We start from the raw sequence: 14075 nt of genomic DNA on the forward strand, positions 1-14075 counted from the left end.
CTGACTAATATCCTCTAGCTATATCGGCCTCTTTTCTGTTCTTCAAAAACACTGGCCATGTTCCTGCTGTAAAGCCTTCCCTCTGCCTAGACTGCTTCCCTCATTTCCTTCACTTCCTTCAATTGCTTACATCTCTTTTCAAGAAGACCTACCCAAATTACTCTACTTAATTCTAAACCTGAGCCCCCAATTATAGCATCCCCAATTTAATATCCCTTACTTCTGCTCCACTTTTTTTATTTTCCATATTATTCATTGCCTTCTAACATACTATATGACTTATTTATACACTGTTACAATTGTTCAGATCTATCTTCTTCCCCATACCTAACCCAAGAATGTTAACTCCTCAAGGGCAAGGATTCATTGTCTGTTTCCTTAACTGACATATCCCAAGTACCTAGAACAGTGCCTAGCACACAGTAAGCACTCAATTAATATGTTTGCATTTATTAAATCAAGTAGATAATATACAAATCTTCATTTTACTTTCAGTTGTACAGAGTATCAGAATATTTGTGCCAAAACAAAAGTGTAATTTTGAGTTTGTCAATCCATCAAGCTTTTGAAAGAATCTCATTTTTCCTTCAAAATATGTCTCTTCCTATAAAATATTTATTTGTAACAAGCCCGCAAGTGAGCCATCATGCTGGTTTTTGTCTCATTAGCTAGTTCCACATCAATTTACATTCACAAAAATGAATCTTTGATTCAGAGTAGATGTAGAATTAGTTTTCCAGCTCATGAGAAAACTCAACTACTAACATCATTTATCATCACTATAAACACTTGATATCAAGTTTTTCCTTTCATTCAACAAACTCTCAGCAGTGTCACTGCAATTATATGTTATAACAGGTAGGAAAATGTCTGTAGAATTGAAAATGACAAGACTACTATAGCAAAATCAAACTGACCAAGCTTCTAGTATCCTGAGGATTCAAATATAGTAAAATACCATAAAAGAATCAGAATATATGTTGTGTCCAAGTAATTCCAAAACTCTCAAATTATCATGAAAAGTATTTAATCTTCCACTTTATTTACTTCTTTTTTAAATTTTTATTTTTTTATTTGAGAGAGAGCACAAGCAACAGGGAGGGGCAGAGGGAGAAGCAGACTCCCCGCTGAGCAGGGAGTCCTAAGTGACGACTAGACCTCAGGACCTAAGATCATGACCCAAAAATATGCTTAACCAATTGAGCCACCCAGGCGCTCCTAGTCTTCCACTTTAAATACAGACTTAGAAATAATAAAGAGCAGCAGTTCTGTGAGTTTGACAGCAAATGAACATTTTGGACAATAAATCAATGCACACAAGAGTAGGCAATAGTCTTAACTAACAGAGACCTAAACAATAGAACCATTTCAGCTGTGCTAATATAGCATGAAAATATTTAAAACTCTTCAAAAGTTACTGTCATATTACGGCAAGTTCCAGTAAGGGATAAGAAGCCTTTCTCATCACACAGATAATGAAAATAACTTTTAACTGGTTAAGGCTAACCTATTTCCTATGTTCCAACTGTATTTAGATTACCAGAGAGAAGAAAATACAGCAAAATTGAGACACCATGCTGAAGAGAAGCACTAAAAGCTGATTATATCTGAAGTTATGATATCATCATCTATAGCCCTTTATTGTTCTCTCCTTCCATTCTAACTTAGTTCAGTTATCTGCACTGGAGGCAAATTTTCATGATTGCTCAGGTAAATATCTTCTAACCATACCTCAGAATTATCTCAGTCCCCTGAGTACACAGGATTAGAATCACTCTTCCCTAGATTCCTCCAGCTAAGCTACCCAATATTTGGAATTTATTTTCTGTTTTGCCAACTAGACAATAACTTTGGTGGAGCCTAGAGCTTTCCCCAGCTTTGAGTCATTAATTCCACATTCCTAAAGCATGGTTTTGATGATATAACTTGGATCTGCTCAAAAATACTGCATGATTTCTCCTCATTGCTTAATAAATTAAAAAAACCTCCAGACTTTGGAATCCATGGCATTAAATAGCCTGATCCTAAGATATTAATGTTAGGATCATCAAACATTATTTCCTACTACCCCTGTAATCATAGCTCTTATTTCAGCTAAACTGGGATGCTGGTTCTTTCTAACATATTCCACACTATTTTACCCCCAGCTTGACTCTTTTGCCAGAACAGCTTCCTTTACCTGCCTTTCAGTGTCTTCAGAGATAGGAAGATAAATAAGGAGTGGCCCTTCCCTTCAAGGAGTTCATAGGTCACAGGGAAATGGTCACATAATAGTCATAGCTGCTGGATTATAATAAAAAACCAGTAAGTACACTATGTTATAGACATACACAGGGCATCAAAAAAGCAAAGAGGATGTTACCTCCAAAACACACATACATACTCAAAATATTTATATTGGAATGCCCAGACATGTAAATCAGATTATAGGTATAAACTGCAAATTTCTTTTAAAAATTCCTAGATTTGTAAAAATATTCCCAATCCGGGCATCCCGGGTGGCTCAGCGGTTTAGCACCATCCTCGGCCCAGGGCGTGATCCTGGAAACCTGGGATCGAGTCCCACGTCAGGCTTCCTTGCATGGAGCCTGCTTCTCCCTCTGCCTCTGTGCCTCTCTCTCTCTCTCTCTCTCTCTCTCTCTCTCTCTCTCTCTATATATATATATATATATATATATATATATATATATAATGAATAAATAAATAAAAATCTTAAAAAAATTCCCAATCCACATAATGTCCCATTCTCATTTATTTCCACTACCCATGTTTATCCAAATATGCTATCCTTACCCAAAGTGTAAGAAATTATCTGTATCTGTTTGTAAGTAAATATGCTCAGAATTCAGCCAATAATTCAAATCTTATTTCTGTACTTATCTTATCACAAACTGGTAACAACCAATTCACAAACTGGCACCAGTCTGCAGACCACACATTGAATAGCACTGACAATCACACACACTGGATCTCTTACATGATTCAAAAGATTCACTTTTCCTTCTTTTTCTTTGTCAACCAAAAAAAAAAAAAAGGCACAGTGGAATAATATGCTTACAAATTTTTATTTCAAACATAAAGCTGCTGTAGTAAAATAATTTAAAGGATACGGATTTCTGTGACAGCCTTCAAAGAATCTAAATCATTTTCTGTTATCCCTAAAAAAAATTCAACAAATTTATACAGGTATTTTTTAATCTCTCCCATGCAAACTGGTTCAATAAAACTAGTATAACTTTTTTATTAAGAGCACAGTTAAATTTTAGATCATAGTTATTTCATTTTGTATTTTTAAGTAGGCCCCATACCCAAAACAGAGCTTGAACTCATGACCCTGCTCTACCAACTGACCCTAGATCAGGCACCCTAGATCATAGTTGTAAAATGCAATATGATCAGAAATGCAGAAATTTTACACAGATAACCTATTCAAATTTATTATTTTTTTATTCTTCCTTAATGCTGAAAAATTCAGACCAGTTTGTACCATTATAAAACCAACTGAAAAAGCAAGGAATTACCTTGAACTTCATGAGGTTGGGATGCAACTGAAAAAGTTGGTCCTTTGAATATGTCTTCTCTGATTTCAGAAGCTGAAACAGCATTGCTTGCTGTAAACATATTAATGTCTGAATATTGATGTTTCTGCTTACTATTGCTACATTTCCATGATTCCCCTTTGTTCATTTCTGTTGGGACAATTTTCACTGAGCCAACAGAAGACTCCAAGTTTGTACTGTCATTAGAATAAACACCCTCATGTATATTGTCAGATATTTTAAATAATCTGCAAAACAAAGAACAAAACATGTTTGTACTTGTAACAGCTGCTTAGAAATGGGAAAAACTATTGGCCCCTTTAAAAATGCCCCATAAATTATGGTTTATTCAAACATAAAATGTAATCTTTCTCCTAAAATATGACTTGCTAAATTTACCACTGAATTATATCACTTTTCAGAAATTCAAATCCCTTACATAAGAACCCCTGAGACAGCTCCAAGGATATCTGTCTCCTGCTATTCAGACCCTTTTCAAATTAGGACTTCATGTCAGGTCAAAATCACATGACTAGCAGAGTATTGCAGAAGTACAAGTGTGTGACTACCAAGGGAAGGTCACAAAAGATACTGACACTTTTGCTTACTCTCTTGGATCATTCACACTTGGAAGAACTAGCCACTACATCATAAGAATACACAGGCAACCATGTGGAGAGGCCCATGTAGACAGGTATTGTGGCTTCTTGTCAGTAACAGCATCAACTTCCCAAACATTATCCACTAATCATTTTAATTTTAAAAATACTAAATAAGTATAGGCATCAAGAAGAATACTTTGCAAAGAAGTATTTTCTTTACAAAACATGGGCCATCTTTAAGATTGCAATTTATTATATTCAACTGATCAAAAGACAACCCATCAAACTTATTTATTCACCAAAGCCCTAAGGAAGTGACCATTAAAGTTCCTAATACAGGGGTGCCTGGGTGGCCCAGTGGGTTAAGCATCCAACTCTTGATTTTAGCTCAGGTCATGATCTCAGGCTTCTGGGATCAAGTCCCACATAGGGTATGGAGCTTGGTTAAGAATCTCTCTCTCCGGGATCCCTGGGTGGCTCAGCGGTTTGGCACCTGCCTTCGGCCCAAGGCCTGATCCTGGAGTCCCGGGATTGAGTCCCACATTGGGCTCCCTGCATGGAGCCTGCTTCTCCCTCTGCCTGCGTCTCTGCCTTTCTCTCTGTGTCTCTCATGAATAAATAAATAAAATCTTTAAAAAAAAAACAAAGATTCTCTCTCCCTCTCTCTGCCCTTTCCCACCCCCTCTTGTGCACATGTGGGCTTTCTTTCTATCTCAAAAAATAATTTTTTTAAAAAAGAGCTCCTAATACAATACTTGTTGTATTATAAAATATTACTTACAAAATAAGTAGGACATGACAGAAGATATTAGTCTTACAGAATTCTATAAGAAATGACATCCAAACAAGTATTGTGCAAATACAAAAGACTTTCTGAATAATTTTTACTATCAATTTCAACAACATGTTTCCAGATAAGAAAGAAGGAATCTTTAAAAACACTATAGAATGAGAAATACACTTCAGAACAAACTGTAGGGCTGCATCCTCCAATGCCAGCAGTTCTATCTTTGAAGATTGAAAAATCAAAAGCAGATGGTTAGTTTTGGATAATATGGTAGAATTTGATTACAAAATGGTATTGAGAAAAAAAAATGGTATTGAGGACAAGAAAAACAACTTATGCCACAGGATGACTCCTTGCTATAAGCTGTCATATCAGTTAAAAGCATGGATTTCGGAAACAGACAAAACTGGGTTTAAATCCAGAGCTCTTCTACTTTCTAGCTGTGTGACTTTAGAATTTGAAATAAGTTTTGTGACCTATAAAGACATCATCCATGTGCTAGTTACCTAAATTCTCTGGACCTCAGATTCTTCCTAGTTCCTCTGGAACTCCCACTCCCGTAACTCCCCTATGTCCTCAACTTCTTCACTGACTGTTAGTTTCTTCCTGGTCTTAACAAAAATATTGCATCACCCTAAAAATAACTCTTGCTTCTTAAAAAACTGAAGTAGAAACTGCTCATTTTTTCCATATCCAAGTGCACTTGAGGGATGAGACTCTGTGCCTTCTCCATCCCAAATCTACATCATTATTCTTCCATTCTCTTACAAAAGTATCTGTGCTATAACTAGTTATACCACCTTGTAACCCATGGCATATATCATATATCAACGTCTGGACACTCTACATAATCTTTTCCTCTCACTTCCAAATTCTGTCACCATCTATGTTACTTCAATATTCACAGAGATGAAAAAAAAATCACATAGATGAAACATTCAAAATCCTCTCCTCTCCATTTCTTAGGCACTCATCTCCAGTGGCTTTCTCCTTCAAACAATCTCATTCACCTGTTATTCTCTGATCTTAAATACTGTCATTATCCAGAACTGCTCCTCCTCTCAAATCAATCATTCTATCATTCTCTGACCACAGCCTCTTATCTTTTTAGCTTGTTCGCACAAGGTATCAATGAGGTCAAAAAGCAAACTTATTGTAATGAACCTCTTTATTTTCTCCCAAATTACTTTCCCTTCTCTTTTCTCATCTACCTTTAATGGACTTAGATTCCACGGCCTATCTTTTTTACCACTCTTTTACTAATATTTTAAATTCCAATTCTCTTTTATCCTTTTAACATACTTATCTTGCAAAACCTCAAATCCTAGATGAATCTACCTACTTTTAAAAATAACTGCAGGATGGGGATCCCTGGGTGGCGCAGTGGTTTGGCGCCTGCCTTTGGCCCAGGGCGCGATCCTGGAGACCCGGGATCGAATCCCACGTCGGGCTCCCAGTGCATGGAGCCTGTTTCTCTCTCTGCTTCTCCCTCTCTCTCTCTCCCTCTCTCTCTCTCTCTCTCTCTCTCTCTCTCTCTCTCTGTTACTATCATAAATAAAAAAAATTAAAAAAAAATAACTGCAGGGTGTCTGGGTGGCTGTCAGTTGAGCATCTACCTTCTGCTCAGGTCATTATCCTGGTGTCCAGGTATCAAGCCCTGCATTGCATCAGGCTTCCTGCCAAGGGGGGTGGGGGGGGCGGGGGGAGCCTGTTCCTCCCTCTCCCTCTACAGCTCCCCCTGCTTGTGCTCTCTCCCTCTCATAAAAAATAAATTTAAAAATCTTTAAAATAATTGCAGCCAGGCAGGGGAATACTACTGGAAAAAACATTTTGGTAGATGATTCAACACTCTGAACATTAAAATTGAGAGTCAGCAGCAGCAGCAAGACTGCAGATATAAAATCAATATACCAAAATCAATTATTGATGTCTATACACTTGCAATGTACAATCTGAAAAAAAAATTAAGTCCATTTATAAAAGCATCAAAAAGAATAAAGTATTTAGGAATAAACTTAACAAAATAAGTATGACTTGTCCACTGAAAATCTCACAACATTACTGAAAGAAATTAATGAAAATTTAAACAAATGTAATGATATTCCATGTTCACAAACCAGGAGACTTAATGTTAAGATGGTAAAGCTCAAGTTGATCTACAGAATCAACACGTTCCCCATCAAAATCCCAGCTGGCTTCTTTGCAGAAATTGACCAGTTTATTGTAACATTCATACGGAAATGCAAATAACCCAGAAAAGCCAAGAAAATCCTGAAAAAAGGAACAAAATTGGAGGATTCACACATTCCGATTTGAAACTTCACAACAAAAGCTACAGCAGCAATCAAGACATTGTGGGATAGGTCCTTATGTAAAGCATAAGGAAAGACATATCAGTCAATGGAATAGAATTGAGAGTCCAGAAATAAACCTTTATTTAGTAGATAGTTTCCTCACTGGCATAATAGGAAACATACATTTGGTCTTGTTCTAGTTCCTGGCACGGGAATTCCCTTGGAATTTCATGTGATAGAAGTGATAAATTCCAAGTTCCCTTGGAATTTCATGTGATAGAAGTGATAAAAAGCATCTTTTGTTATTCATGACAAACTCCTTTCAACCTTACCCGAGTTTATGCTAATGAAGTTACTCCTGTAGGACCCCTGCATAGCTTCAGGATGGGGGGGTTAATTGCCAGAAAAAAATAAACCCTAATTATAAAAGGTTAAACTTTCAGCCTCATCTGTGACATCCAAGGAAGAAAGAGGAATGGAGATTGGGTTCAATCACCCACCAATGGCCAATGATTCAATCAACGGTGCCTACCTAATGAAACTACCATAAAGGAAAAACCCCTAAATGATGGGAGGTTCAGAGAGCATCAAAGGTAGTAAACAGAGGCTCCTGGATGGCTCAGGCAGTAGAGCATCTAACTCTTGATTTCGACTCAGGTCATAATGTCAGGGTTGTGGGATCCAGCCCTAGTTGAGCTCCACGCTCAGTGCAGTCTGCTTGTCCCTCTTCCTCTGCTCCTTCCCCTGCTCCTGCTTTCTCTCTAAAATAAATACAAGCTTAAAAAAAATAAATGTAAGGACTAAAACTATAAAAATCTTAGAAGAAAACGTAGTAGTAAACCTTTATACAGCCTCACTCAGTGTGGAGTCTACTTCTCGCCCTCTAGCCCACATGTACACTCATGAGCTCTCTCCCTAAAATAAATAAATCTTTTTTTTTAAAGGTTGTAAACACACTAAGGTGCTCATAAGGTGATATACTTGAAGAGGCATTGAAGCTCTACACACCCTCCTTCTCCATAACTTGCTCTATGCATCTCTCCCATTTGGCTGTTCTTGGATTGTATCCTTTATAATGATTTGGTAAACATAAGTATAGTGTTTTCCTCAGTTATATAAGTCATTCTAGAAAATTATTAAACCTAATGTGGGGGTTATGGGAACCCCTAAATTTGTATTCTGCAAGGCAGAAATTTGGGTAGCCTGGAACCCTGTCTGTGAATGACATCTGAAGTGGGGCAGTCTTATGGAATTGAGCCCTTAGCCTGTAAGATGTGATGCTAATTCCGGGAGGTAGTATGAATACAGAATTGAATTGTTGGACACCCATCAGTATCGGAGATGCAGAGAATTGATTGGGGTCAGAAACCCTCCCCTAGACCCTATATTTGCAGTCAACTGATTTTCAGTTAAGGTGCTATGACATTCAATGGGGGAAGAATAGTTTTTTCAACAAATGGTGCCAGAACAACAGAATATCGACATGCAAAAAATATGAAGCTGGATTTCTACCTTGTACCACAATGAAAATTAACTCAAAATAGACCTAGGGGCTCAGTAAGCTCTAAAATAGTCCTGAGTAGCTCAGTAAGTTGAGCATCTGACTTGATTTCAACTCAAGTCATGGTCTCATACTCCTGGGATCAAGCCCCATGTCAGGCTCTGTGTTCAGCACGGAGTCTGCTTATACCTCTCCCTCTGCTCCTCCCCCCTGCTCATGTTCTCTCTCTCCCTCTCTCTCTCTCTCTCTAAAACAAATCAACATAAAAAGTCTTTTTAAAAAATAGATTACATGGGGTATCCCTGGGTGGCTCAGTGGTTTGGTGCCTGCCTTTGGCCCAGGGCATGATCCTGGAGTCCTGGGATCAAGTCCCACATCAGGCTCCCTGCATGGAGCCTGCTTCTCCTCTGTCTGTGTCTCTGCCTCTCTCTCTCTCTGTCTCTCATGAAAAAATAAAATCTTAAAAATAAATAAATAAATAAATAAATAAAAGATTACAGACCTAAATGTAAGAGCTAAAACTATAAAAATCTTAAAAGAAAATGTAGTAGTAAATCTTTATACAACCTTGGATTAAGCAATGGTTTCTTGGATATGACACCAAAAGCCCAAGCAACAAAAGAAAAATTAGATAAGTTGGACTCATCAAAATTTAAAACTTTTGGAGTGCTAAGGGCATTATCAAAAAAGTGAAAGAAAACCAACACAAAGAATAGGAAAAATATTACCAAATCATACAACTGATAAAAGAATTTTATCCAGAATATATAAAGAACTCTTACACCTCAACAATAAAAAGACAGAAAACCCAACTTAAAAAGCAGACAAAGAATCTGAATAGACATTACTACAAAGGTAATAATACACAAATAGCCAATAATCACATGAAAAGATGCCCAATACCATAAGTCATTAGGGAAATGCTAATCAATGAGATGTCATTTCATACCCAGTGGAATGGCTACAATAAAAAAAAAAGAAAAAACATAACAACTGCTGACAAGGATGTAGAGAAATTGAAACCCTTACATGTTGTTTGTAGGGTTGTGAATTGATGCAGTTACTTTGGAAAATAATTGAGCAGTTTCTCAAAAAAGCTAAGTATATAGTTACCATATGACCCAGCAATTTCAGTTCTAGGTATAAATCCAAAAGAATTAAAAAAATAAATTCATACAAAAACTTGTACATGAATGTTCAGAGCAACATTATTAGTAATAGCCAAAAAGTAAAAGCAATCCAGATGCCCAAGAATTGATAGATGGATAAACAAAATGTTGTATTGTCCACTCAATGGAATATTACTTGACCATAAAAAGAATGAAGTATTGATACATGACGTAATATGGATAAACCTTGAAAACATTATGCTAAGTGAAAGAAGCCAGACACAAAAGGCCAGACATTGTAATTCTACTTACATGAAAGTCTAGAATACGTAAATGCATAAAAACAGAAAGATTAGTGGTTGCCAGGGGCTGGGGAGGAGGAGGAGAATGAGGAGTTGGAAAGGGAAGTGATCAATAATGAATACAGTTTCTTTGAGGGGGATGAAAATGTTTTAAAATTAGATAGTAGTGATGATTACCCAACTCAGTGAATATTCTAAAAACCAATGAACTGTCTACTTCAGAAGAGTGAATTTTCATGTGAGTTATATCTCTTTAAGATTTTATTTGTTTGAGAGAGTATGAGTAGGGGGAAGAACAGAGTGGGGAGGGAGAGGGAGAGAATCTCAAGCGGACTCCCTGCTGTGCAAGGAGGGCTCTATCTCACAACCCTGAGATCATGACCAGAGCCAAAACCAAGAGTTAGATGCTTAACTATCTGAGCCACCCACGTGCCCCAAGTTATATCTTAATAGAGATGTTACAAAAAAAAATTCATAGACATCAACAGCAACTGGGCTCTTTAGAGTGCCCAACAATCCTACCATTATTCTAACTGGATTGCTTTCCCATTTTCCATAATCTCCTCCACTCTTCTCATACGTGCTCAATACTCCCACTTTTTCCCTCCAACTCCACAAATGATCTCATTTCTTATGTCACAGAGAAAACAAAACCTATCAACTAGAGCTCTTCTGAATCTTTAAACCCATGCATGGAATTCTCTATTTGGACAATTTATAGATCCTCAAACTCAACATGTCCAAATCTGTACTCATCACCATCCCCAAAACCTGTTCTTCTTTAATAGTTTTCTATATTATGAAAGGGCACTACCATCCTTCACTGTTAGGGCTCAAGTCAGATAACTTGGAGTCAGGGGTCATATCTAATAATCATTTAGGTCCTATGGGATTCTATCTCCTAAATCACTCTGAACTCTCTCATCCTTGCTACCACAGTCAACATCAGGCTCCCATTTTCTCTCACCTAGATTAATAAAAAATAAGTAAGTAAGTAAGTAAGTAAATAAATAAATAAATAAATAAATAAATAAATAAACCTTCTTAAAGTAACCTTTCACAACATATTCTAGCTCCCTTCTGATTCATCATACTAATGCCAAAGTGGACTTTATTCTTTTTTTTATTTATTTATGATAGTCACAGAGAGACAGAGAGAGAGAGAGGCAGAGACACTGGCAGAGGGAGAAGCAGGCTCCACGCACCGGGAGCCTGACGTGGGATTCAATCCCGGGTCTCCGGGATCGCGCCCTGGGCCAAAGGCAGGCGCCAAACCGCTGCGCCACCCAGGGATCCCCAAAGTGGACTTTAAATTAAAAAATAAAAACTAATTTTATTCTTCTGGTTAAAATGCAGGACCTTAAAACACTTGCTTTCAAACTTTAGTGTGCATAACAATCATGCAGAAAAACTGTTGACAATTCCTGGGTCCCTTCCCCACCTTCAGCTAGACTGTGATTCAACAGGCCTAAGGTAGGACCCAGGAATCCAAATTTCTAACAAGCACTCCAGGTGATTCTGATAGAGTGGGTCCACAGGCCACAGTTGAAGAAACAATGCCTTAAGAAAAAGCACAAAGTTTATCACAGGCTATGTGACTCTGAATGACTTGCTCCCTCTAAACCTTACCTCTCTGAATTCTAATTTTACCCAAAAGGAAATTTTCTAAGAATAGGTCAAGCTCTGTGCTACCATATATCTTTTGCACATACTATTCCTTCTGCCTGGAATATTCTCTTTTATTTGCCCTTAGTTTAATCCTATTCTTCCTTAAGGCTAAGTTTAAATACTATTTCTTCAGGAAAGCCTTCCGTGATGCTTCAGAGCTGTAACAGCGATTCTCAAAGAATGGTTGAGACCCTTTCAAAGAGTTCATAGTATCAAAACAATTTTCTAATATTACTAAAGCATCATTTACCTTTTAAATTTTTTCAATTTTGATTTCTAATATAGTTAAATATTGATAGACATAACCACATACACAAAAACTGTTGGGAATCCTCAATAATTTTTAAGTGTAAAGGGTCCCAACAATAAAAAGTTTAAGAACCTTTGTTATAACCATATACCTCATCAAAATAATTATTGTAGTATTAAGTATTTAATCAATTATTTTTCATTATTTACGGTCTTTCCCCCATTAAGCTGTAGCTCTCTAAAGGCAAGAACCTATGACTAGAATCCCAGATTTAACAAAGCATCTGGTATATAGTAAACCTTATTTGTTGTTGCTGTTTTTCTCATTTAGATTCTATTATACTTCATACGTTTGGACATATCATAAATATCCACCTTTATTACTGAGTCTTCAGTGTTTCATTTAATTAATTACCTTTTTCGGAAGGCTGATGTGCTCTCTCCTTTATCTTCTGCAAAATTTACTAATTTTGTATTACCTGAAACATTTTTCTCAGGTGCTATCTCGGTGCCAATGTGATTTTTGTATTTCTGAGAACCATAGGTCAGCTTCCCAGGAACACGTGTTAAGTTATGGTTACCTGCTTCTGTTAAATTCAGATCACCTGTTTCACATTTATTTGAAGAAAAGGCAAATTGGAATTTTTGTGTTGGTGAAATATAATTTGTGTTTTCATTAGTCATCTTTAAATTTGATGGTAACATTTTTGGCCTTTCTTCCTGACCTACAAAAATGGAATATATTAATTAATATATGTTCTCCACGAAAATAAACTTTCAAAATGACCATGAAAAAATTTAATAAAAATTTTCAAAACAATTGACGAGGTAAACATGAAAGTTATTCATACAATAACAAGAGAATCTGTAATATCACATATGGTTTTGAACTACAGATGATTGGTACTGCTACTGGACATATCACTGAAGGGCACTCAATCAAGGATTATTGAAATTTGAAATTTATATAAAACCTACATTATAAAATAGGTTTAATTTCTGACCCTCAGAAATAACCATAATTATACTTTTAAGTATTTTATCTACTAAAAATGACATATAATTATACAATTATGATGATCTGAAAATTTATATAGCCAATCTACACACAGAAATACAATGACCAATCATAACAAAATGTTACTGAATTTAAGTATTAAAATACATGATACAATGCTTTTAATTTTGTAATACTGCTTCTAAAATCAAGATAAAGGTATGATTTCATCAGGGTGGCAAAATTTTTAAAGTTTCTTTACAGAGACTTTACAAGCATCTTTGAAAGGTTGGGAGGAATCTGGAGGCCTTATTAGGGCTTAAATTTGCTTTATCATCTATGTGTATGGTATATATAGCTTGTGTAACCTATATATTATTTGGTACATATAGGGATATAAATAATGTATATTTTCATGTATATAATATATACAAATTACAAAGTTTAAGATATACATAAATGAACTACCACCAAATTTAAAAATCAAAATGTTATCAATAATACCACATAATAAGGGCAGCCCGGGTGGCTCAGCAGTTTAGCGCCATCTTCAGCCCAGGGTGTGATCCTGGAGACCGGGGATCAAGTCCCAGGTCAGGCTCCCTGCATGGAGCCTGCTTCTCCCTCTGCCTGTGTCTCTGCTCTCTCTCTCTCTCTCTCTCTCTCTCTCTCTCTCTCTCGTGTGTTTCTCATGAACAAATAAATAAAATATTTAAAAAATAATAATACCACATAAGATCACATATATTGTTTGAATGTGCTTGCTTGTCTTTAACTTTATAAAAATGGTACCAAACTATATATAATATTCCACATCTTGTTTTTTTCAGGAACGTGGTTTTCATAAGCCAGAGAGGATCCTACCTTTAGTAAAAGGCAAGACAAAAACTAAATGGGACCAACAATTTTAATAGTAAGAGGAAACAAATTCATACAATAGAACATGTGTGTGATAGTGTACTGTATACATTTAATATGCATATATATGTGTATATATGTATAGAAAGGAAAATGTTTTAGATTTTTA

The 14075-nt window shown here is 36.3% G+C and overlaps 1 protein-coding gene across 1 annotated transcript in view; it reads right to left on the bottom strand.

Moving 5' to 3' along the window:
• Positions 1-14075, bottom strand: part of HFM1 (helicase for meiosis 1) — a 94107-nt gene that overhangs the window by 76174 nt on the left and 3858 nt on the right. Inside the window, exons 3-5 of the mRNA XM_055340597.1 lie at positions 12467-12776; positions 3522-3787; positions 3111-3158 (exon numbers count right to left, since the gene is read on the bottom strand). Coding sequence (XP_055196572.1) covers positions 3111-3158; positions 3522-3787; positions 12467-12776 — 624 coding nt within the window. The remainder of the gene's footprint in view (positions 1-3110; positions 3159-3521; positions 3788-12466; positions 12777-14075) is intronic.

This window comes from Nyctereutes procyonoides, unplaced genomic scaffold, assembly GCF_905146905.1.
Source record: "Nyctereutes procyonoides isolate TBG_1078 unplaced genomic scaffold, NYPRO_anot_genome, whole genome shotgun sequence".
Classification (NCBI taxonomy): domain Eukaryota; kingdom Metazoa; phylum Chordata; class Mammalia; order Carnivora; family Canidae; genus Nyctereutes; species Nyctereutes procyonoides.